The sequence below is a fragment of the Dendrobium catenatum genome, unplaced genomic scaffold, assembly GCF_001605985.2.
Source record: "Dendrobium catenatum unplaced genomic scaffold, ASM160598v2 original_scaffold_211366, whole genome shotgun sequence".
Lineage (NCBI taxonomy): Eukaryota > Viridiplantae > Streptophyta > Magnoliopsida > Asparagales > Orchidaceae > Dendrobium > Dendrobium catenatum.
In genome coordinates, this window is record NW_021529777.1 from 522,754 (window position 1) to 550,454 (window position 27,701).

General features: G+C 34.6%; 1 protein-coding gene across 4 annotated transcripts; it reads left to right on the forward strand.

Annotated features, from left to right (window-relative positions):
• On the forward strand, positions 1 to 27,701 carry LOC110092597 (centromere/kinetochore protein zw10 homolog; the record flags this gene model as incomplete). Of its 4 annotated transcripts, none has more annotated exon segments than XM_020817223.2 (8): positions 4 to 634; positions 708 to 845; positions 3,525 to 3,683; positions 5,465 to 5,623; positions 10,527 to 10,751; positions 10,835 to 10,981; positions 24,136 to 24,249; positions 27,606 to 27,701. In XM_020817223.2, coding segments are annotated over 8 exon segments (1,596 nt in total), but the record flags the coding sequence as incomplete, so codon positions are not given.

Here is a 27,701-nt window from a genome sequence, read left to right on the forward strand (position 1 = left end):
CACACATACCCTCCCAGCGAGTTCAATTGTTTGTGATGCCAAAGGACCAAAACCCTGAGATCTGAATACAGAACGCATGGATGTCCTCGGATCGATGGACGTCCGAGAGCTCCTCTCCTCAGAGGACCTCGACGAGACTTCGCCACTCTCCGCGCCCGACCTTAGCCTCCTCATTGATCGCCTCCAGATCCGTTCCCTCCACATCAAATCCAAAGTTCGTGAGTACGTACTCTCCCATCACCGTGAGTTCGCCGACATATTCTCCCGCAGCGCTGCATGTGCCGCCGGAGCCGATGAAGCCGCGGCCGCCCTTGCTGAAGTGCTTCGCCTCCTTTCCGACCATCCCGTCGACCGAGAGATCCGCGACCTCGTGAAGGAGATCGGGAGGAAGAGGCGGGAACTCGAGCAGCAGAGGGCGGCGCTGGGGTTTGTGGGGACAATTTCTAGTTTGCTTGAGAGATTGAAATTTGCGAGGGAGGATGTTAGGGCAGGGAGATTGGTCGAGGCGGCAGTTGCGGTGAGGGATTTGAATATGGGGCTTGGGGTGTCAGAGAAGTGGGACGAGAATCGCGGAGTGGAAGAGCCGGCAGTATTTGGGTTCTTGAGGAAGGAGTGTTTGGAGTGCTTTGATGAGGTATGCTGATGAAATTGTTTCTCCTTTCCTCAAATTACGGCGAACTTCGATTTAGATTACTGTTTTCATGTAGCTACAATGCGTCCTCTCGCGAAGTATGGAAAGTTTGGTCCAGTTCGAGCCTGAAAATGGTACTGTGACTGTCAGGTCCACTTTCAGAAGTGGGAAAACAATTGAACTTGTGTTGCGTAGAGTATTGGAAGCCATGGAGGTGATCTTTTTCTTCCTATGTACACTAGTGTATTTGTTTGTACCAGTTTTTGTTTTGCTTCTCCTTGACCATTGGATATGCGATTTTCTTGGAATTTCAATAATCATATTTTCTTTAGGATTTTTTTTTCATATACTTGTTGCATTTATATATATATATATATATATATATAAACTTCTTAGCTTTGTACGAAGATCCAACATGCAATTAGATAAAATAGAGGGTGCAACATCATAAGAGACCCCATAGTTTTTATGTGGAAACCCTTTAAAAGGGGGAAAAACCACGGGACTTGGCCCAATTTGAAATGATCCATTAGTATTTGTAGTTGATTACAAATAAGGCCCTTCCTTGGGGGGAAGGCCTTGGCTTGATGTAAGAAATATACACCATATGGAGTGCATTACATGGTAGGAATATGAATAATCACTGTTGACGTGTTCGTTTGGTCGGAAGGATCATAGTCGGTGTACGACGGAGGGCGGAAAGATCATTGTCCGGTGACGGAGGTTGGAAAGACCGTTGTTTGGCGACAAAGGTCGGAAGGACTATGGTCAGCGAAGGAGGTCAGGAAAATCGTAGTCTAATACATCTACTCTCCTAACTGGGTCATCAGAAGTCTGATGTTTTATGTGTCAAAACCATTTAAGGCGACTCTCTCTATTCTTATATGACGCTAGAGCTACTCCAACCTTTTCACGTATATACTCGTTTCACATTCTACCTCTAAGAGTGAAGCCACTCATCCACTTGTGCATCCTCATCTTTGCAACACATAACTTAATTTTATGCTTCTCTTTTAATGGCAAACATTTTGAGCCATAAAGTACTGCATGTTTCACCACTATCTTATAGAAATTTTCCTTTAGTTTGAGGGGTACTTTTCTATCACACAATAGGCTTGATGCATTCCTCTACTTCAACTATCCAACTTGAAAGTTTCCAATAATATCCCCATCTATTTCACCATTAGTTTGAACAATAGAGCCAAGATATCTATGACATATACTCTTATTAATGAATTGATCACCCAAAGTCATAATCCCCCAACTTGATCTATTACTACTAAAATTATATTCCATGTATTTGATTTTAGTTCTACACAAACGAAAACCTTTTGACTCTAAGGTTGACCTCCGTAATTCAAGTTTTCCTTCAACTCCCTATCTAGTCTCAACAAGAAGAATATTATCAACAAAAAGCATACACCAGAGTACATTCTTTTGTAAATGTCTAGTAAGAACATCTATGACTAAAGAAAAAAGGGGGCTTAAAGCTGATCCTTAATGTAATCCAACTGAAATAGGAAACCACTTGGTCAAACCACCTTGTGTTTGAACACAAATAACATCTCATGCATACATATACTTAATGACTTGAATATAAGCATTATTAACTTAATTCTTTTCTAGAACTCTCAAGAGCACTTCTTTTAGAACTTTATCATAAGCTTTCTTTAAATCAATAAATACATATTTAGACCTCTTTATTCTATCTATTCTTCTCCATCAAACCTCTCAATAAATGTATAACTTCCATAGTAGACCTGCCCGACATGAATCCAAATTGATTTTGAGAAACATTATTATCACATTGTAACATATGCTCAACAACCCTCTCACATAGTTTTAATGTATGACACATTAATTTAATTCCTCTATAATTTGCACACTCTTATGCATCATGGAAAAGTATTTAAGGATAACTATTTATATCCTACTCTAATATTTGAATTAGTGAATAGTTATCTCTCTATTTGACCGTTAACGTAGGTGATCTTACCAAACTACCTAAACTCCCTTGTGTTATTTTCCTCATGTTCTCCTTGCAAATTATTTTTCCATTATTGTGATCGTCATTGCTCTTGGGCGCATACTTTTCCCCATACTTTAGACTCTTAAAATCATTCCTTCTAATAGAAATATGTTTGCCGAGTAAAATTACTATTTATATTTTAGCCCTTGCTACATTCAAACAAGCGCTTCCTTGATTTTATCTCCTATACGACACCTAGGAGCTTTGATAAAACTAGTTTTACTTTGGAAGGTGCCAAGCTGATGTTGATTAAGGATAAAAGCTGTTAAGCTTGGGGTGGCTTATCATATAGGTTTGGATTTTATCGTTTCCCTTCTTAAAGTTTAGGGGCTGGCTTATTTTAAAACAATCCCAACAAATTTAATAACTGTTTTAAATTCTGATGTAATACGAGCTGGAATATGACACCACATGGATATTGGGCATGATGTTCCATTTGTAGATAAGCTGTGTCAGGGCTTTACAATATGTATGTTAAATTTATTACCTCAATGTCGATCTTTAACATCTTCAAAACCATCCTCCTGGTAAATCTCTTTGGTGAAATGAAAAATTTGAGTTAATAACACATCCCATTCTCACAGTAATGAATGTAGAACTATCTGAGACTAAATAGTTGGTATAATGTTAAAGATGATGACTATGTTGAAACGTTACAGTTTAACTTATTGGAATTTGGAACATTATCAAGTCGCTTGCCAACTAATAACTTCTGTCATTTTCTATTAAACTTTTTGTAATTGGCTTCATGCTGATTCCATGCGGTTGATACCATTTCCTACTCACATTTTTTATTGGCTATTACTTTTAATTGTATCCAATTTTCTTTTCTGTTCTTACTGACACTGCCCATTCCATAAGAAGGTTGTAGATGTTCTGGATTATGGCCTGGCAAAGGTAACTGATTTTATGATGAAGCATGCGATAGGCCCAGCAATAACTAACAAAGGCATCCGTATTTGGGAAGAACCTAATCGGGACTCTGCTGCTATGCTCAGAATTAATTTATCATCTGAACATCATGTAAGTCTCTCTGCTGATCAGTGGTCAGAGTGGGCAATCCAAAAAAATTGCATTTGGCATCCAAGCATACTTCCAATTTTATTCCATTTCGGATTATTTTTATCACTTTAAGAGGCATCATGAACGGAACACTGTAAGAAATGTGGAACTTGTGCTTCCAAATTATGGTTGTTATATGTCTGCCATAGCTAGGGAACTTTAGAGGATGCTGTGAAGGAATTTTTCTCTATGGTATTGCCTATTATAAATGAACTTTTTGGATGATGCCGTCAAAGAAAAAATGGTCAAGCCTTTTTCCAAGGAGACATTTTTCTTTATCTTATTTATGTTTTAATCTTTTAATTTAATTTTACTAGTTATCTGAAATTGAAGTAGGAAATAAAGCTTCCATTTTAGTTAACTTATAACATAACAAGAAAAATGTAAATTTTTTTTTTTAAATAATTCATTAATTTATCCAAAAAATACATCTTTGTTTGTTATATTTACCCTATTTGGGCTCTTCATCTTTTTAAATATGTACAAAATATTTAACCAATGAATACTTAACCTGTCTATGTGCCTTAATTCATTTACATGTTTCGGGGTTGGAGGATAAGTCATTTCATGATTTTCATTTGCTGTCATGACAGACAATTATTTTTTTTCATGAACTACAAAAGGCCTATGGTTTTTTTCGGTGCTTGAAAGGGTTAACTAGATTTGCAGTCTTGCATGAAAGTGGGCTCTAGGTGGGATGACATTTTCATGGTGTTTCTTGACCTTCCTGAGAATGGATTGATGAATTAATCATTCTTATATATTATATTATTGTATTATATTTAATAGAATACCTAATCTAAAAAGTCATTAAATATAATTTTTGTTGATGGTGTAGGACATCACTTTTATATTATTTCATCGCTGTTTGTTTGGTGGTTGGTTGGTGCATTGGCTAAATTGATGCTGCAAGCTAGCCTTATTCGGCATGCTTATGTTTGACCTGACTTGGCATTGTTTGTGCGATCCCAAAGTGTCTTTTGACATGAAATAAGAGTACAAGCAAGCAACTGATAGGCATCTCTAGGAGATCTTTGAAGACTTGTAACCAATCATTTTATCTATATTCTTATGAAGCTCCGTATGTATATGATGTAATCCCTTTTGGTTTGTTAATTTTCTATTTCTATTGGCATCATTTGTCGCAATTATTGACAAAAAGGTTTAAACTCTATATATTTGTTAAGTAATTTACCCTAGAACCGAACTAGCTTTAACAATTATTCTGAGATACTTCCATGGACGGATATGTGAAATGCTACTGTAAGTTTTTTCTTAATATTCCCTCATTTACACACATTTAGAGGGAAACCACCTGCCCAAGGTAAACTCATGATTATCTTCCTCGTAACAGTTTATGAATTTTTGATTTGCTCATTGTTGGATGAGTTTCAGTTATCTGGTTCAGCTTTAAGGATAGGCTATCACACTCATTTCTGATCTTGAAACTACTTTTGTTTTCTTTGGACTTTTTCTAGACTATATTTTAGGCACACTACATGTCATAAGATGTTGAATCCCATTCATTGATAAGTTCAGAGCATCATCTTATGTGACATGTACTTTATTCTTTCACGTTGTTATTTAGTATTGTTTCATTCTATGTCTAAGAGTTCCTTTTTATTGATACTTTGTGAATGCTTGCCTGATTGCCTCTACTGAACATGATGAAACGTGTTCATTTGCAATTTGCTTCAAATAGTTTAATAAACTTATATATATATGTATTTTAATTATTGTAGGGAGAAACTGAAGTTGTGGCAATTTTTTCTAGCCTTATTCAGATTATAAAGTTTATCTACAAATTTGTCTGCTTTGAGAATGGAATATGGATGCAGTGCTTTGGAAGGCTGGTCTGGCCAAGAATGTCAGAACTTATCATATCACAATGTCTTTCCAAGGTTGGTATTTGAGATTTGAGGAAAAATGCTGAATTAATAAAATGGATTTTTCTGTTTAATGCACATGATGCTTGTCTAAGGGCATGTTGCTAAGGTTGAGCGAATAGGCTTTATCCTTGATGTTACATTGAGTGAGGATAAAAGTCCTATCAAGTACATAATCATGAATCAGTCTGAATTTATCATAATAGAAGTTCTTTTTGGACTTTATAATTAATCCTGCATTCATAAATACATTTTCTATTCAGGTTTCTTTGTGTTTTGATGTTTCCTAATTGTATATTGTTATGAATGTATGTTTCTTAGAGCGGTACTGGATTTCAAAGTAATTGAGTTTGAACCACTTTTTAGTGTGCGTTGGATTGTAGATGTTTATACTAATTTGAGGTGTAAAATGGGTTGAACTTCTGAGCTTCGTTGCTCATCACTTCACCTTAAGTTTATACTTCATTCAGAAGTGATCATAGTAAACTATTAACTTCAAATAATATTTTTTATATGAAAAGGTGGGATTATGATCAGCTTTTACTAACAAAGTAAGAATAAGAACAAATTGTATTTATTCCTTGTCGTGAGTTAACCAGTAGGCCACAGTTAGCTTTTGTCTCAGTGTTGGGGATAATAGGCTGAGAAGAAGCAGCAAGTTGGATTAACTGCTAGCTTTCATAAAAATACTCCATGCTAACTTTTCTTTACCAAACACTGATTCATCCTATTCATTTGACTCATCATTTATTTTACTTGTTAATCACTCATTAGTATCATCTATGTCATTAAAAAAAAGTAGGCCATTGATTTTATGTTGGTTATTTCTCAAAATCGAGGCATAAAAATACTCTTTAAATTTTCTTTACCAAACACTAATTCATCCTATTCATTTGACTCATCATTTTTTTTACTTGTTAATCACTCATCAGTACATCTATGTCATTAAAAAAAAGTAGTTCATTGATTTTGTGTTGGTTATCCTTAAGCCCCCCCCACCCACCAAAAAAAAAAAAAAAAAAAAAAAAAGAAATAAGAGAAAAGAAGAAGAGGAAGAAAACAAACAAAATATTGACCCACCAAAAAAAAAAAAAAAAGAAATAAGAGAAAAGAAGAAGAGGAAGAAAACAAACAAAATATTGCACGCAATGTGCAATCTGCTATAATGCAAAACAACTTGATAGCGTATATAGTGTGCGCTACTTTTTCTTCCTGCATTTTGTTATGCCAGTAGCCTATAAGATGTTTGCATCGCAATGTTTTGGGCTATAATGCATGCTATTTTGCTTTATTGACAAGCATGATTCATATAAATCTGATGTGAGATAATATGGTTAATTCCATTTAGAAGATTATTGTAGGGGTTTTGGTATGGGAATGAATTGTATAGTGATAGAGAGGTTTGGTGGTTGAGTGAAGATGTACAAAGGGTTATTACTCTGTTAATAAGTGAAAAATGTTGAGTACTACTGAGGCTGATAATGATTATAAGAAGGCTATAATTCTTGCAAATAAGAAAATGAGTAATGTGAATGCTACGACTTTTTCGTTAATTTATATAATAACTTGGTATTATGGGAAGGATAAAATGAGATTTATAGAATAGCTAAGATGAGAGAAAAAAGACTTAGGGTTTTTGATGAAATCAGGTGCGTTAAAAGTTAAGATAATATAATCTTTGTTAATGACGAAGACATCAAATAAAAATGAAAAAAATTCTTTGATAAATTTCAAAATGAGAGATTTAAGGGAAAATTATTTTGGAAGAGTATAACAAACAATATAATGAAGTGTATTCTACACTTATCCAAAAATTTGAAGTGTAGTTAGCTTTAAAAAGATGCATAAATGTAAGGCTTTATGTTCATGTGAGATGCCTATTTAGATTAGGAGAGTTATGGGCGATGTTATGGTGCTTTTGTTAACAGAAATTTTCAATAGAATTTTGAATGCAGAGAATGCTTAATGATTGGAGGATCAATATTTAAAAATAAAGACGTTCAAGATTGTGCTAACTATATATTTGTCAAGCTTATGACTTATATAGTGAAGATGTGAGAGTGAGTAATGGAATACAAAATTATAAAATTTCAATCAATTTTTGAGAACCAATTTTGTTTCATAATAGGAAGATCTATTGAAGAAGCAATTTTTATGAGACAATTAATGTAGAAGTGTATGAAATAAAAAAGGATATTCGTATTATTTTATTGATCTTGGAAGGACTTGTTGTGTTACAGAAAAGTTCTCCTCAAACTTAAGGGAAATTCTATAAGATGGTGGTTAGACCTGCCATGCTTTATGGTGTTGAATGTTGGGCATTAAAAGACAAGCATAATATTAAGTTAAGTGTTGCAGAGATGAGGATGCTCAAGTGGATGCGTGGCTTTACTCCTAAAGACATGATACGAAATGATCATATACATGAAAAGGTTGGAGTAGCTCTAGAGGAAGATAAAATTAGAGAGCGTCGCCTTAGATGGTTTGGTCACATAAAAGGCAGTCTTCCGATGACCCGATTAGGAAAGTAGATGTATTAGATTTGACTTATATTAATAAATATAGAGGCAGACCTAAAAAGATTTGGTTATAAAATATTAAAGTGACCTTTCTTTATTAGATTTAAATGAGAATCTAACTTTTAACTGGGCACAATGGAGAAAAAGGATTTATGTAGCCGACCTCACATAATGGGATAAAGGCTTGATGTTGTTGTTGTTGGAAAAGCATATGTTTATGTGCTGCAAAAAATTATTTTATTTGTTTAAAGGCAAAATGTGTGTCAAAGAGATAGATATTGTTAAAAATATTTATGATGAAGCATTGCTTAGTATTAGAGTTTTTAATTGTCCAAGGTTTATATTAAGGGCCATTATTGCATCCATATCCTTTTATATTGGTTATGGAGATGTTTACAAAGGATATTCAAGGCGAGAGGGCTTAGTATGCATTTTTTATAGATGATATAGTTTTAATTACTGAAACATTAACTGAAATCAGTGAAAAATCAGAACAATGAGATAAATGTGAAGATACAACTTTAGAATTAGTAAGAACAAATGTTGAGTATAAGAAATGTGATTATTGTAGGTATGATGTTAACATTTATCATTTAATATCATTTGAAGATAAGGTGATACTTAAGTATTATAGATTTAAGTATATTGAATTTATTGTACAAAAAAGAAAAAGAAAAAAGATAAGAGAAATAGATGAGGATATAACTTTTAGAGTTAGATTGGAATAGATAAGTGTCTCATGAATTTTATATGATTAGAGGATATAATATGTATGCTTAAAAATAAATTTTATAAAACTCTAATTATGCTATTGATTTTTTATTAATTTGAGCGTTAGTTTGCAAAAAGTCATTAACATCTAAGTTCAGTGTGGCAAAATTGAGAATGCTATGATGGCAGTGTGTCTCAGTTATGAATGATAAATTAAAGGATGATTATATTAGAAGAAACATTTGAATGACTTCAAATAGACTCTTGTAGTCTGGGCATCTGTAAGAAAATGTAGTAAATATGCCTGTTAAACGAGTTAATAAAATTAGTGTAAGAGAATTAAGAAAATAAAGTGGCAGGCCTAAGATAAGATAAATAGGCATTGTTCCAAATGATATATAAAGAATAGATTTAACATCTTGCACAAAACTCAATAAAAACAGATGGAAAATGAGGATTTATAATGCTAACCCGAAATAGTTGGGATAAGGCTAATGATGATGAATGTGCTTCTTGACACTCCTTGGATACTCAGACATGTGGTTCACCATCTGAGTGCCTTTTCCCTTGTCAGGTAACTCATGAAGACTTGCATATCTACTCATGTACTAGTCATCCCAAGCAAGCTGCTTTTATACCTAAGCATTTGATCACTTGTTTTTGTTTTCATTTACTCATATAATAGACAAATGAAATGTTATATTTGTTCAGAGGTTTTGTAATCTTGATTTTAGCAATTCGTTTCACTATTCTTCTTGGGTGTGGGGGGTAAACTTGAATTATGGAGGTCAACCTTAGAGTATAAAGGCTTTCGTTTAAGTATATCTTAAACTTAATATATGGAGTGTAATTTTAGCAATAATAGTTCTTGTGGGGGGATTGTAACTTTGGGTGATCAAGTCATTAATAGGATTACACGTTTTAGATATCTTAAGTCTATTATTCAGAGTGATGGTGAAACAAATGGTTGAAATGGAGTAATGCATCGGTCTCGTAGGTATATAAAGGTGTGAAGGCGGTTCTTAGAGCTGATTTATGAGGAGTTAAAATATATTATTGAATGATGTTTGGTTTATCAGAACATCTTGATCGAAGAACTCTTCTTTAGGAATTGTTAGTTTTGTTGGATTTTTCAGAGGTGGCATTCTAAACGTTAAGTGATGCTGTTTAATTATGTTCTTGGTATGAACTTGCATGGAAGTAGGTTTAGTGAATTGAGCTGCTTACAGTCTAATATCTTGTAACCAAAAGCTTACATTATACAAAAAAAAAAAAAATCACTTTTATGATCAGCAGCCAACTGTGGTTTTAATTATAGTTAATATGAGAGGCTTACCTGCCTTCTGATGGAAGTTCACAGCACAGATTGTATTGCCTTTTTTCTACTCTTGTAAAGTAACATATTACTGTGCATGACTTGAATTTTGTTTTTGTTTGAATGACGTTAAAACCTTACCTGCTGGATTGGATGATCAGTGATCCGCTCATTTGTTAGCATGTAAAATCTCTGATTTTTCAATATGGGAAAGACTGAATTGATAGGATAGATTAGTGGTTTTAGAGAATACTTTTTAAGCAATTTCATGATTTTTTGGACGAACTTTTTCACTATGTGATCTGATTAGCGCTCAGATTTAGTCATGCCTTGAGTATTTGTGAGTGATAAAGAATTTTGACTGACATTTCAGGCTGTTCAAGAAGATGCTACAAAGATGGTGGAATTAGAGAATATTATTAGGAGCACTTCTGAGTTTGAGAACTCTTTAAAGGAAATGAATTTTATCTCTTTCAGCAATAAAAGTGAAGAAAGGTTGAGTCATTTTATTCACAATGTCGAGGTTCATTTTGCTTCTAAAAAGAAGAATGAAATCCTAGCAAAGGCTCGCAAAATTCTTCTTCAGTTTTGTTCCCTGGTTAGTTTGAGCATGTAGAACTTTTTCCTTAGGTTGTTACATAAAGCAATTCATGTTTGACACAATGATTTACGAAACTGCAGGAAGCAACCTCAAAAAGTGGTATGCTGTTTGATGATGCTTATGAAGTTACGTCTGTTCATGCTGCTGACTTGCTTTTTCAACCTGAAAAGTGTTTTGTATCAAGTGCATTGTGTCAAGTCATACAACTAGTGCACGAAACACTTAAGGTATGCATGCATATTTGAACGAAATTTTTTTTATTTTTTTTCTTATTGTTGTTTTGGTGATTGATCTTGTATTTTTTCTATCATTGTAACCCCACGTAGTGGGATAAAGGCTTGATGTTGTTGTTGTAACATCATGGAGACAAATGGACTTGCAGTATAACTGATAATTTACATTCCAGCTGAAATGTATGCTTAAAAATGGAAGCATGTTCTGCTCTCATTGGAGCAATTTGTTCTTTTATTATGCCACAATGGAAAAAGTACTTGAAAAAGGCGTGATGCAATATTCCAGTGTAGGTGATGTAATAACATTACGTTTTATAACTCAATGGAAGGTTATGGCGCTGTATGCTGCAAGATCAGGGGTAACCTTATGTCATTTGAACCTCTCTAGTTAGTTTATGCGCTACTTGCATGTATCCTTTTAATATGTAGTGTTTTTATTTGGGAGATTAGTTGTAGTATGCAACTAATGTCTTTTATCATCTATATTTGAAGTGTGATTTCAATTAGAGGTGTAAATCTGTGCTAGTGTGTTGCATTTGGTTTCAACTAGAAAATGTCCCAAATTGAATGAAGCTAAATTGACTTGTTTATACTGATTTGTATATGCCAACCAACCCAAGAATACAAAAAAAGTTGATATTGGATCTAGATTTTTATTGGAAGAAAAAGGGGTCTCTTGTTAGATGGAATAAAATTTTGTTTTCAGGGGTTGATTTGAACCGGCTTGAATTTATTTTTGGTCTCTTAAGCGAACCTGAATTAGACCCTAATGCTACTTGGGTTAATCCAAACACAAAATCTCTATTTCGATTTAGGCAAAAATGGTAATGTTTGTCAGGTTGGGCTTCAGCATGACTTCCCTCTTGCTTATGAATCAATGTTCTCACCTTCAATCTTGTTTCTTATTTCCTCATTTCAATCCTTGCAACTTGTGCCCGCGAAAAGACCCGACTCCTACGCGTCGAGTCGAGTTGCAGTCGCTCAGTCCGCGACTCTGCATCAGCCGTTAGCGATCAGTCGCGTGACGCTACTCGCGTCGCGTCTCTTCGCCTCAAAGGAGAGGCCATCGCCGGCTCGCTGCTCTTCGTGCTTAGCACGATGCCGCTCGGCCGCCGCTGCTGCTGTACCGCCGCCTCGCCGGGACAGCTCGCCGTCTCGTTGGAACTTGAAGTAGCGCCACTTCTTCATCCGTATGCCTTAAATCCGTGTCGGGTCGTGTCAACCCGGAAACCCGGCGTGTCGAGTCCGAGTTGAACAAACCGACCCATTTACAAAATCGGGTCGGGTTTGAGTCATGTCATATAGCTCCGGGTCAGTTTCGGATTCGACCCAAACCCAACCTGTTGACCTGAATTGACACCCCTATTCTGAATATTAGATGATGTTTGATTTTTAAAGCATCCTATCATGTTGCTCTGCTTGCAAATTTCTTGGGCATAAATTCTCAGATTTTTTTTTTCTGGCTCATCTTTAGTTGAGGAATTCTAATTATAAGGTATAAACTTATAACCAAATATTCAGATTCGACCGCCAACCCCTTTAGTGGATGACACTCCATCAGATTAGGTCTGCTCTCTGAATTTGGAACCAATTTTAATCTCTCCGTTAGAACTAGAAACAAATATGCATGCCCCTACTTCATCTTCGAAGTTGGACATTTCTTCATTACCTGGTTTTAGCAGTTAGATTGATCTTTATGATATTGAAACACCTCACCTCCATCCAATTTGCAAATCTAGCAATAATCATGATTTTTAGCAACCTTATGATTTAAATACGAACATTTTGACCATCAATACTCTAGTTGATATGATATTCCAAATTCTATTTACCCGACGGGGTAGGAATTGGAAAGAAATCTTTAGCCATTTCCTGTATTCATAAGGCTTTGACCAAGATGGCCCAAATGATTTCTTTTGTCGCTTAATGGTCCATTGGATGTTTCATACTTTGTTATCATGTTTCTTTGTATTTCTCTTTTTTTTGTTAACTTTTCATGATTGCCCTTATTATATTATTATCATTTTTTGGTTATAATATTTTGCTTTTATAAAACAATCTCCATTTTGATTCAGTCGTTTTTATCATGTTGGATCTAATCTCAACGCCCCCAAAAAGATTAAGTCATGTGAAAAATATCCTTATAAACTATAATACATAATTAATTAAGCAATAACTATGCTATGATTTTTATTCATATTTCATGTACAGACCTACTATGATTTCTTTTTGAACTATTTTGACTGAAGTATGTGTTTGACTTGATAGCGCGTACTGCTCTTATATCTCTTGAATCATTCATATTTGTTTTTAGGAGTTGCTATATCCAATCTCAAGCTTATTTGAACTATCTCAATGCTAAATTGAACTGAAGGAGAGCTCGGAACTGACTTGAAGTTTGGGACTTCTTTGTTTTCCGTTCTTTATTTGAAATGATTTTGAGCTACGGCAACTTGGTTTGGATCAGACTCGGATTATGGCTCATTTTTGGATAGATACTGGCTTGAATTTACATCAAGAATAATGATTTTACTGGAACAAAAAACATTCCTGATATAATTTTAAAATTTGATGAGCCTGCATCTATATTAAATTTGACGAACCTTGGTATTTTTAATATTCAGATGATATAGTCTTGATAGATAATAAATCCAATAAAGGAATACTGAGATAATGGGGGCCTACCATTATTGCATGACTACTTAGCGACATCATATTTTATGAATAATAGCTTGGCTTTTCATACTGATGTGGGAAAAACCATTGCAATCCAAACCTATACTAATAATGAAACACAGAACTTGGTATTAGTTTTTCTTGATAAAAAATTTTCAATACTAAACTGTAAAAAGGTAAATATTTTGACATTTTAAGCACATATTTTCTGGTATAGGAGTTGGTATAGGAGTAGGATTGATGCTAGAGAATTAACAATTGTAATTAATATAGCTAGAAGATTTAGGGTGCGTTTGGAACGGCTGCAACTGTTGGTAAAGTAAGTTGTAAAATTGTTGTACAGAAAGCAGTACATTTTGTTTGGGAAGTATAACTGTCAAGCTACTGTGCTGCAACTGTATAGGAATAAATTACCTTTATACCTTTATTTATTGATATGAAAAAATGCTCACGACGGCAGATCAATAACCTTCCGACAATTTATATTGAAGAAAAAACATCCACTTCACAATGATTCCTTGATTCCATCATCATGATATCCAAGTTTTGTCATAGGATACCTAACTCGTAAGAATTTTTCATTACCATAATTTTCATGTGGGAAACCTATGTCTTAAGATCATTCACATCACCATAATATCAGAGCCTTGCAATGGGAATGAACCAATCTCTTAAGATTAACTTGCATGTATTTCTTAACTAACCTCCCCTAAAAATTCTGAAAACCCAATATTAGATCACGAAGAACCATTACATCAGAAAATAGTCTAATACCAAAAATCAGCATCACGGATTGTGCTACATAATCTTATCTTGTTCAGGAAATCACTAAAAAAGGTTTTTTTATAAACCAGTCATGTCCGAATCTCAAGCAGAGTCTCTCCGCTTCTTGTCTCGCCACCTAATCCGCCCATCTCCACCACCCTCAGACGTCGAATCCCGCCGTAGCCGCCAAATTCATCTGAACCAGTGGGATCTCAACCTTCTCTCCCTCGATTACATCCAGAAAGGCCTCCTTTTTCCAGCTTCATCCATCTCCGACCAAATTCTCCTCATCCCCCGCCTCCTCTCCTCCTTCTCCCAATCTCTCGATCTATTCTACCCCTTCGCCGGCCGCCTCTGCACCGTTCGCCACCCCGCTTTCTCACCTTTTAAAATAAAAATCGACAGAATGCACACAGTACTAATGTCTCATAGATGAAAGCAACCGACCGTTGGATCTTGATTGGTATGCAACCCACGACATCCACGTCTAGTAAGGGCGGCGGAGAAGAGATGGAAGACGAGGGAGTTGATGCCATCTGGAAAGTTGGCGGATGAAGAGAAGAGGCGGAAGATTGCAGAGACGGTGAGGAGCAGAACATTTGGAAGGTCGCGAATATTTGGAAGCGGAGATTTACGTCATTTTTTCCGGGGAAAGCAGCGGACCGCAGGACATGGGGAAAGGTCGCGAGAAGCAGCTATGTGCCGCGAACTTTTTTTGACGTCGTTCTGCTGCAATTCCCCAAACGACAATTTAGTAACTTTTTATATAGCAAAGCAACGGTGCCGTCGTCCCAAACGCACCCTTAGTAGTACCTCGACATAATAAGTTATTCTTAAATTCATTATACAAAAGAAACATGGATACAGAGAAGAAAATGACTTGTATGATTAAAGTTGGGTGTTTAAAAAACTGAACAAGTTCCTCAAGAGTACTGTATGTTGAGAGAGATTTAAATCAGATTCAATCTATACTTGTGATTGACTTTGATTTTCTAAAAGCATACTAAATTGGTCTTAATTATCCCAGTTAATTTTATTCCTTTAGCCGAGTGCTTGAACTCCAGCTTTTCAATAAATCATCAATCTTTAGGCTTGATTCAGAATCCTAAAGGGCTTAGGGAGGGGTTGATGTTCTTAGCCTTACCCTTGCTCAAAATGGCGGCAATCCCTTCACAGCCTTACTTATCAGTTATAGATTGAGGGCCTATTTGGGTTAACTTTCTCATTGCTTTGTTTTTCAGACAACAACTATTAGTTCTATTTGGCTACTACTTTCTCGTAGCATTCTCTTTGCTTTTGAGAAATTTCTGTGATGGGAAGCTGCTTTTAAAACCAGAGTTGCTAATGTGTGATAGCTTTAAAAAGTAGTAGTTTAATTTTTTTTAAAAGAATACATTTATAATATTCACAATGATTTTTAAAAAAGTTATTATCTCCATAATAATAACCTCACCACTATCTTTATAAAATGCTACTGCTATCCTAAACAGACTCTAAGTATATTAATATTTATGTTAATCATTCAATTTCATCTTTGTGCTATTTGATCAATGTATAAACATTGTTTAAAGAGCCTTATAATAATATCTAATCACTGAGAATGAAAAATTGTTAAGAGACCTTATTTTGCTCAGTTACTTACAAGAAAGAATGCATATAATATTATAAAAGTTATGAATGAGTCTTTGGTTTTTAGCCTACTTATGAGGTAAAGTAATATTATGTGTCCCTGTTTGCACTTCTGCATATTCCACATGAATGAACGAGTTATGGGAGATTTAAAATGCATTTGCATGGAATTAGGTTTTGCAGTAGGGTTAGCGTTTTCCATATTGATTATTGCTGATTTTTTTGGTGCTTGGTGTTCTTGGGCTCTAGCGACGTCTAGGAAATTTAGAGAAATAGATCCTCCTGTCGAATAGAGGATCAATTGTGTCTTGGTATTTTCCTTCCACCTTCTTCAATTAATACAATATATCTACTATTTTTCTGGATTTGCTTAAAGTCGTGTGGAGATTTCTTGCTGATTTCCCAAGATTGATAAGTTTCGCTTGAAATCTACAAGTGTTTCCTTTCAAATTTTTATGGAGGAAAATTTCATGAAGGGGCTCAAATCAGAGATCCAGGCAGCAGTGAGAGTCATTAGACCTCGTGACTTGGGAGAGGCTATGGAGCTAGCTCAGTTGGTTGAGGATCTGATGAAGACATTCGACAGTGGAGAGTTTACCAGAGAAGAGGCCGGAGATCTACGACCATGATTACATGACTTTATTTCTGAGCTATTATGTGTAATTGATTTATTATTGTTTTTTTTCAATTTTACTCTCACTTGAGGGAGTAGGTTCATGTGACCCCAAGGGGCACTTTTGTCTTTTGGATTTACTATTGTATTTTGGCTATCTATAGCCCCCTCCTCTTCTTTGGAGGGGATAATGAATAGTATTATAAAAATTTTCTGCACTTGTGTCTTGGAGAGTTGAGAGAGCTTGTGTGAGAGTTTGAAGTCCCTAGGTGAGGGAAATGTACTACCCATCAGCTGTAGGAAACATCCGAACTTGTGATCCATCTCTTCCACCATTGTCTCCTCCTTATTTCCCCTAGCAGCCACCTCCTCCCGCCCCTCCAAGCCGCAGGCCACCACCTTCCGTGGCCTTAGCTGATCCCTCTCCCATCCCCAATCCTAGCCGCCACCTCTCCTCCCCCTCTACTCCCTTGGCCGAAATTTCATACCCAAGCCCAAGGTCCACCCAACCAACCGCCGACCCCAACTCCCTAAAGCCGCCGGCCATCCTCCTCCTTCCCCTTGGATCCAAAATTCAAACTAGCATTCACTACTTGCCAAATTTATCCCATGGTTAATTTGGAAGGTTCCCTAATTCAAATTTGAAAGTTTTTGAATTGGAAATTCTTTCTTAATTATGATGAGTTATTTTTGGAAATCCTTCCAATCAAACCTATTTGACTTGATCAGTAAATTAGAGAGATATTTGATTTAAAATCTCTTTCCTAATTTAATTTTCTTAGATTGACAACTTAATCAAACCAATTAATTCCCTCAAATCTATATTAAATCATGTGGACCCCTCCCCTTCCCCTCTTGGCCGGCCCCTCTCTCGCCCTCTTTCATCTAATTATTAGCTTCATTAAAGTTCCCCAATCAACCCATCAATCCTCCATCTAAGTGGGCCAATCCGTCCCTTAAATTTTAGTGAAATTCAAATTCAAATTCAAATTTTCCAATCACCTCCGCCATTTAAAGCAGGAATTAAATTTCGGAATTTTGGATTGATTTCCCTCCTTTAATCAACAACCAAAATTCTGAAATTAAATTCTCCCCTTCCCTCCTCTATGGCCGGCCACTACCCCCACCCCTCTACTTTGAATTAATCTTTCTAACTCCCTCCTCCTGAACATCGATTACTACATGATTTTCACCTCACAAAGACTGCTGTCCCGCATCCCATAACCAGCCAATTTGCTGTCCAGAAAGTTCTCCTGCTGTCCAGAAATTTTAGCAAGGCCGCCCCGCTGTCCTACTATCCGGAAGATCTCCCTTTGCTGTCCAGAAGCTCTAGCATCTCATAGTTTGTTGTCCACTCATGAAAGGCCGATCTGGAGCTTGATCACGGCTTCATATTTGATGATTATGGATTAATCAACATTTACCGATCTCTGTTCTTTGATATTGATCTTGAGAACGACCACTTTGTCGAAGAATACGTGGAACGAATCCTCTTCTTTCTTGCAACCGCTTTTGATCAACGACAACCTCCCGTTCAGTGACAACTCTCTTCCGAATACGGACGAAGGTGAACTCTCTCCCGAATCGTATCTCTTCCAAGTCTTCCCCAATTGTGGCATCATGAAGATTATGCAAGCTTTCTCCTCCTAACCAATTATTAAGAGTAGGAGTGAGGAATTTTAATAGTGACTAGTCTAACTGTTAATCTAGGGATTTTCTTTGAAAACCCCCACATGATGCAAAGCTTGATTTAAATTTGTTATTTTGTGCTCCTAACAATTTTCATGTAATCAATTGCCTAAGCTAATAATCTCTTTATTGTTTTCAATCTTTCTTTTAAATCATTAGAAGTTGAATAATTGTTTTTACTCTTCATCAAGCGTGTAATTTCATAATTAAACATCAACCTACGCATTTAGTTCTACATCATCTGGTATCAGAGCATGGTTGCATATAGATGCCTATTATGATTTCTTTCTTACATGTTGCATCTAAATCGCATCCTGCACGCATTAAAATTACTTTCCTATTATATTATTTATTTTCTTTCAAATCTGCATAGTTCTGAGTCACCCATAGACAGAGTATGGACCCCTAACAAATTCACAGGACCTTAAATCTGTTGGTAGGACAATGAGCACGATCAATCAACAACTTAGGGAAAATCAATCTGACATAGCTGAGCTCCGTCGCCAAATGACAGAACGGTTTGATACACTAGACCAAGTCAGGAACAACCCTACACCTTACACACCTTCTAGGCCTCCTTCCATGTATGGGGATGACACCGTACTAGATGAGGGACACCTCTGTGCCCCTTATCGAGCTCCCCAGTATGGTTACAACCTTAATAACAACCTCGATACATCTTTGATGAAAAACATTAAGGTTGATGCCCCAAATTTTGACAATACTCTTTATCCCCAGCTCTTTCTGGATTGGATCAAAGGCATGGATAGTTTCTTCAAGTGGGATAACATATATGAGGTTAGAAAAGTTCGATTTGTTGAAATGAAACTCACGGGTAGGGCTAGTCAATATTGGGCCAATCTAGAAAGCCTTAGGGAATCCCGCAATGAGTACCCCATCACTGATTGAACTTCTATGAAGCGCGAGCTCAAATAGAAGTACTTACCTCCCTCATACTTCCCTAGGCTCCTTGATAAGTGGAATCGGCTGACCCAGGTAGTAAATCGGTAAAGGAATACATTGCAGCTTTTGACGATTACCTGATTCGCTGTAAGGGGGAGACCTCTACTATCCCCGCTCAAATTTTGTCCATGTTCCGAATCGGGTTGTGTGAGGACCTATGCAGCGAACTGTTTGCCCAGAGCGTCACTACATTAGAGAATGCTTACAGTCTATTCTTAGACCTTGAAGAAACCCATTACCAGCACCCCAGTCGACACCAGGATGCTAGATCTTCCAACAGACCCTCCAGTGGATCGGCCCCACCCACTCTCAAGTTTGAGGGGTACTTTTCTATCACACAACAGACTTTATGCATTCCTGAACTTTAACCATCTAACTCGAATTCTACTAATAATATCCCTATCTATTTGACCATCACTTCGATTAATAGACCCGAGATATCTAAAACGAGTACTCTTATTAATGACTTGATTGCTCAAAATCAAAATCCCTCCACTAAATCTATTACTACTAAAATTACACTCAATGTATTTTGTTTTAGATATACTCAAACAAAAATATTTAGACTCTAAGGTTGACCTCCATAATTCAAGTTTTCCATCAACTCCCTCTCTAGTCTTATCAACAAGAAGAATATCATCATCAAAATGCATACTCCATGTAGCTTTACCTTACAAGTGTATAGTAAGAACATTCATGACTAAAGTAAAAAGATATGGGCTTAAAGCTGATCTTTGATGTAATCCAATTGAAATAGGAAAATATTTAGTCAAACGATCTTGTGTTTGAACACAACTACTCTTGCATGCACATCTTTAATGACTTGAATATAAGCATTATTAACTCTTTTCTTTTTTAGAACTTTCCAGAAAACTCCTCTTGTAACTTTATCATATGATTTCTCTAAATCAGGAAATATTATATGTAGATCATCCTTATTATCTCTATACTTCTACATCAAACCTCTCAATAAATATATAGCTTCCATAGTAGACCTACTCGACATGAGCTTGAATTGATTTTGAGAAATATTAGTATCACGCCGTAACCTATGCTCAATAACACTCTCCCCTAATTTTGATATGTGACACATTAACTTAATTCATCTATAATTCACATGATCTTGTGCATCACCTTTTTTCTTTAAAAATAGGAATCAACATACTCCTCTCATTTGATATTTTTTTAGTCTTCAAAATAATATTGAAAAGTTCTATAAGCCAAGAAATTTTCTTCATCTCGTTAGCATTTCCACACCATTGGAATATCATCAGGTATAACAGTTTTTTTCATACTTCATTTTTTTTAAAGTCTCTTTAACTTCAATTTTACTAATATCATGATAAAAATTAAAATATTTATTTTCATTGAGGGTACTATGGTAATTGAAGTCAATCATATTCTCACAATCTTCATTGAAAAGATTATAGAAATATCTTATCCATCTTTATTGAATATTCTCTAATAATAAAAGCACATTTTGATCTTTATTCTTAATGCACTTCACTTGAACTAAATGTTACTTCTCTCTCTCTCTCTCTATAATTCTTTTGCCCTCTAGCCAAGCATTGCGTAAGTTTTAGGTTGATTTAGCATTTGGAAGGAGTGCTAAAGGCCGCATGGGTGACTTGGGCAAGGTTTCTCCTTGACACAAAGGAGGCTTGAGTTGGTAGGCAAATTCCAATTTTTTGTATACTTTGGCAAATTGAATTTAGTGTAAGGTTGATAGTTTTGAAGGGCTTGAATGCAAAATTATTTTGAGTTAAAATATTATTTTAAGGTTATTCTGTGTTAGATTGGGTCGTTAATTTTAGAATTATTAAATTGTGAAAATTATTATTTTTAGGCTGCGTAGAAAAAGCAAGTCTTCATAGAGATAGAAATAAAGAAGTTTGTCCTGAGGAGGATTCGATAACTTTTATGAGATACTCCATTTTTAATAGAGGTAGAAAATGATTCAGAAGCCTAATAATAGTAATTTCTAATATTACCTTACATTGTTATAAGCATATGGACAAATTTTTTTCATAATGAGCATTTTGGTTAAATTTAGTGTTAAAAAAAATCTACTGCATTGAATCTATTCTCCTATTAAAATAATTCAATGTTATTGTATATCATGCAAGTCTTACGATATATCATGCATATTTAAATATTCATATGTTATTTTAAATAATGCACATTGATGCCTCAGCTATATGCTAATACAAGTTAATGATAAAATGCGCATAAAAATGTTAAAAATATTTTTAAATGCTATAATAATGATTTCGAAAGTAAAAGAAGCCTATAAAAAGTCATGTACTGTGGGGCAGGTTAGCAAATGATGAGGAACTGCATATGGAGATGTAAAATTTCTGAATCGATGAACCTTTCCCCGACTCTCAATATTAAAAGTTGGTATGATATGGTCCAGTCTTGATGGAGAGGTGGTTGATAACTGCTCCATTAGATTTAAGTCTAAATCTTATCAATAGTTATTATGATGGATGGGCTAAGTGATGACTAAATGATATAAATGTGCTAATGCTCTTTACAGATATTATATGATACTTTTAAGATAATGGCTTGTAGCAATTAGAAAGAAAATGAAAGTAAAATAGAGAATTTTATATCAGCTTCTAACTAACGATGCATTTAAGTGATCTAACAATTAATAAATGCTATTTAATTTTTTTGCCAACATTCATGGTTAGAGGCTATGATTGAATTGTTTTTTTATATAACTAATTAATCATGTCCTGATTTAAATTCTATTGTGCTAATTTTATCTATAAATGCTAATTCTCATATTAGTTTAAATGATTAATATGATTTATTATATTTTTTTCTTGTATGTTTGATCTTTATATTAGAATTCTTTATATCATTGAGTTTTAGCTTATCAAATTTTACGATGATTATTGTTTTATGCAAGGGCAATGAGCTAGTTGGGTATTAGTCAGGTGAACCCATTTTGTCCTGTACCCTTACTTTTTGGATATACAGTTTTTGTTGTATTCTAGAAGAAAGAATGTTTATGATCTAAATTAAAAGCTTTTGGTGTGTATAAAATTTATATATTAAGGTTATTTATAAGCTGTATAATCTATTTGATGATTTCAAATTATGCATGCTTTTATATTAATGATTATGATATATTTATTAGAGCATTATGAAGTTTATGTGTGTTTTATGATGATCTAGCAGATTAATTTTATACTTGATCCTGGATAGTAAAAATAAAGTTGAGTGTTAGTGGGAATCAGTTAGAGTGTATTATCTACCTCTGTTATGTCTCATTGTTGATTTGAGACGGTCAAATTAGATGTGATATTAACATCCTCTTAGAAACATCACTATCATCGAAGACCCAATCCACTGTTGCATGTACACCTTAGTGGAATTAGAAATCCAACTACAAGAGAAAATTCTTGTGAACACTAGATTAATTAAGTGAATGCTGAATTTAATTGGAATTTAGGGCAATTTATTTAATAGATAAATTAATTATAATCGCTAATATAATTACGTTATTTATATATACATCTATATTTTAAAATGATTCTTTCAAAATATTGAACTTTATAAAAATACTTTTGATCATATTTGGGATGTGTGAAAAATAATTTATACATTTTAGGAGAAATTTTAATCATACCTTTTGAAAGTTTGAGTACTGCATCAATAAGCAGAGCAGCAAAGTAGAAAAAAATTCTAGCAAATCTTTTAGCATGCAGTGAAGGAGAATTAACAAACTGTTTTTGGTACAGCAGCAAGAATGCCGTCCAACAAAGAAATTCAATAAGAGTGCAGAAGGTAAGCAGCATAGCAGGTGGGGATGGAACGTTCTGTCTATCATTTTTACATCTATATTTCAAATTTGGATTGTAGATTTCAGCAAACTATTATTAAGTCTCATATTGTGTTTGTGGCGAAGATGTTGATGGCAATTGTGGATCTTTTGGAAGAAATCAGAAGAATCATTAAATGAGTTACGGAAAATAACGAAAAGAAGACCAATTCATCTCTTAATGGATTAGTTGTTTTCTTTAATACTCAAAAAATGTAGGGTTACTGTAGAGATTCTTAAGTTTCCATAATTGATGAAAGCGAGATGGCTTTATTGTGTAAGGAGGAGAAGATGAGTTGTAAGGGAGGGGTCTGCCAAGGGGTAAGGGAGAGCAGAGTAGTTAGGGAGTAACCATCTTGTTTTCACTCGTATTAGTTGTTACAAGCTTTGGGGGCCTTTTTATATTGTAGTGGGTTCATAATCTAAAGGCTAATACAATTATAAGAGATAAAATAAAGACTAGTTTCCCATGAAATGAAATGAAACATGACGAAAGAAACATGAAACTAAACTAAATTATGCTCTCTACTGAATCAGATTATAGAAGGGTTGGCCATGTTCTTTACTCATATGTTATTGGTTTAATTATGTTTGTTTGTGGAGCTAGGTACCATGCATAGAAGATATGAGATTACATTCATATTATGTTTTGCTTTAGCGTGAACTTGGTGTATATTTAGTAAATCTCGACCTCCTGCTTGATTTATTTTACAGTAACATTGGAAATTACACATCCTTTCCCATTGGTTCTGATTAATTACTTCAACAATATTGCCCTTTATACTTTTCCTGATAATATTTAATTGTTAAAAAGATCTCTTGTCGTTTACTCACCTGTTTCACTTTTTGATCTGTCTATTATTATTATTATTTTTAAATCTATTATGTATAGGTGTTCTAAGTTCTTAGATCTTCTTAGATTTTGTAATGACAAGGCATTGTCTTAATGGGCATCATTCTGATTTTGAACAATAATTGCAGGATGCTTGTTTGTCATCTGCAAGAGTGGCGAAAGAGTTATACCATGCTTCTAGGGATGTTCTACTATTGTACAAAGCTATCATACCAATGAAGGTCTTCAGACAAACAACTCGAGTTATAGCATTCTTTTGCTTGAAGAGTGAGATTTACCATCATACTCAGCTGATGCATAATATCAACTTTGTAATTATACTTTTAAAAAGAAATGGACTATGTTTTGCACCCCTTTCAATCTTTGTAAAATCATCCTTTCTATCATTTCAAAAGGTTATAAATAAAGGAAATTAATATTTCTTCATCTAAACTCAATTAATGAAGTTCAGCATTAACCTTGCACTTAATTATTTAGGCCTCCCTTTTGTATCCTCTTTTGTTGATTCCCGTTGAGTTCTACGTGGGTGTTAACTCTATTTTGTACAAGTTTTATGAATAGCTTCAAAATGTTTCATGTGATCTACCCCTTTTCCCTTTTAATTTTCCTATTAATTCTATCAAAAGCCTCTTTAGTATTTATTTTCCTCCTTGCTCTACATGACCAAATTGTATCCCGATGTTTCTTCAATTTCAATATGTGCCACTTTGATCTATCTTTTCTTGCGAGCTTATATGGTACAAGATATAGGTGAGTAATTTTGTTTTGTGTTAGAAAGATATATTTATCTGCCCAGAATTGATACCAACTGAATGAATGTTGAAGATGCATTCCACAAACCTATGTGCTGGAGTGGGGATAAATCAAATAATTATAAGGGTGGTGGCTGTAGCTTATGGTCATTTTTTGTGTTCCAGTTGCTTAAAACAGATATAGAAGAAATAAACCATTGGTAAACTCAACATTAGAAGCTAGGCAATTGAATTATCATTTTGCCTATCTCACTGACGATTGGATGCTGCTCCTAATACTGATCTAAGAGTGAAGCTGACTGGTTAGATTTAACTGAACATGGGAAGGTCTTTGAAAAAGCAAGCTTGGGCTTAGTGAGCTTGTAAACATGGTAAAAAACTCCTTCAAAGGAGCTAACCAAGTTTCCGCATGGACCTAGAGTGCTTTTAATTGTATGCACTAGTTGCATGTATAAATTCAGACAAGCTTTTAACTTGAGACTGATTGACATTTGAAATTAAAACTTTATTCCGACTTATTATGATTTAAGGAAAGAAAAAATGTGATGGAAGAAACAAACCTGCTATGAAAGAACAGGTTGAAATCCTGAATTTTGTATATATACTCTTGAATTAAATCTAAATGTACAAAAGATGAGTGTTATTAAAATTTTAGATTAATGATGCATGGAAGTTTTTTAACTTTTTCATGAAACTTAACAAAAGATTAGAACCGTGCTTAGACTATGTTTGTTCAATAGTCCCACAATGAGAACATGGGTTCACTTGACATTGGTGCAATCTGTAATACTATCATAACCATTGAGTTGATCCATTGGATTTGATCTTTGATTAGTTGACTTTTTGGATGAGTCCACTGTGTTCAAGTATGGCGGCTCATCATGTGTAATCCACTTTGAGTTTATAATTAAATTTTTGTACATTTAAGCAAATCGGGTCTTGGGGCATGCTATTGGAATCAATGTTTCAAAGTGCTGTGCAAAGTACAAAGTGAAGCAACAATTTTACTAATTAGAGTGTTTATGAGTTAAATATCATATACATATATATTATGTGCGTATAGCAGTAATTTAATTAATCAAAATTAAACCACATCAAGAAATACTTTTTAAACAAATATAATGATATATGCCAATAATAATATTTTTTAGTTATTAGAAATTCAAAATCAAACCAAAAGTATAATAGATAGAAATAATTAAGTGATGTAAGGATACTTTAAAATTAAGAATATACTTATGAGATAGAGTGACCAACAAGAAATCGAGAGATGAATGCAGTGTAAATAGATAGATACTGTGAAGAGACATCGAAAAACATTCTTAGAAGAAGCTTGTGAGAGGGAAGCTACTATTGCTAAAATGTACTAGCAAAAGTGTATGAGAATTAGTGAGGGAGTGAGCATGAAGAGAAGAAGAACTAAGAATTGATTAATTCAAGCGGAAAAGAATGTAGAATCGATGAGCTATGACTCAATGACTACGAGAAATAGTAAATAATCATGCATAGTTATTATGAATTTTGTGTAAAGGTAAAAGATAGCAGGAGAAGTACAGAATGATCATTGCAATTTTTAATTAGATTTTTAGAATGGTTAGAAGGAAATGGCTATATAATGACTGTTTAGGAGAAAAGTTGCACGCCTAGGGTGCATTGAAGTTATTATGGATATGCACAATGGAGTAGGTTGTAAGACAAGTATTATTAACTGAAAGGAAGTGTTAACAGGATTTTTAATCATTTTAATTCTATTCAAAGGATCAATATTAAGCCATAGATTCTATGAATCTTAGTTGTATATATATTGAAGATATGGAAATCATATCTTCGTATGTGCAGCCTGATGACTTGTTGGGAATGGAATCTGAGTAAAATGCAAATTTAAGGCAATAGAAGAAGCCTTAGACAATAAGGGACTCAAATTTGGTAGATGCAAATTCGAACATGTTATGTGTGAATTTTTGTTGGATATCAAACTGAGGAGCAACAATTGCAATTAATAATTACAGTGATCCCTGTTAGATTTTTTTGTCCTATATGTATAAGAACCAGGCTGGATGATGATACATGCAATGTTGTGCAGTATGGTTAGACTTTGTCAATATGGGAAGTTACCTCTAAGGTGCTTGATATAATGGTGCCGGAGGGGAAATTTGTGAATCTACTAAGAATTGCTATGTAACCACTGAGCACTGTCTTGGTTACCTACCTACTTTTAACAGAGAAGTCAGGGATTCAAATATATTGAAAAATAAGACCACTATGTGCAAACTATGATGAGCCAAATGTTGCAAAGATGATGATGTTGAGATCGATATTGGTGGATGTTTGGAACAAATAATCTTTAATTTCTTATATTAGAAAAACTTTAGGAGTAAAATTACTGGAAGATAAGGTTAGAAGGATTGATTGAGATGATTTGATTGTGTGCCAGGGGATTAAAGAATCTGCCTTTGATATATGATAAGACTAGGTTGACAGAGATGGTGACGGACTGGATTCAGCTCCAGCACTACTCTTAATTTAGATGAATGTAGAATTCAGAATGCCTTCCTTGATCAGTTGTGATATGGAAGCTCTTTGATAATAATAATAATAATAAATGAAATGAGCTTGCAAATCATTTTAGTCTAAAAGAGAGGTCTGCCAAGTGAAGCTTGCTAGACATTAATTTTTGTAATATTCAAATGTTCTGTTCATTGAGTTATTTTCTTTCACGTGGTATACATTTCTGGTTTTTAGTTTTTGACACTTCTCTTTGTTGTATTTTAGGTAAATGCTGTAGTTATGTTGGTCCATATCTTTCCAACGTGAACTGATATATTCTGCATTTTCCATGCATATAGTTGGCGAAGCAGCTGCATAATGTTAGCCAGCAAGCAGTAATTGTGCATAATGATTGTTATTATTTATCTCAAGAGATTCCTGGGCTTACTTTTGAG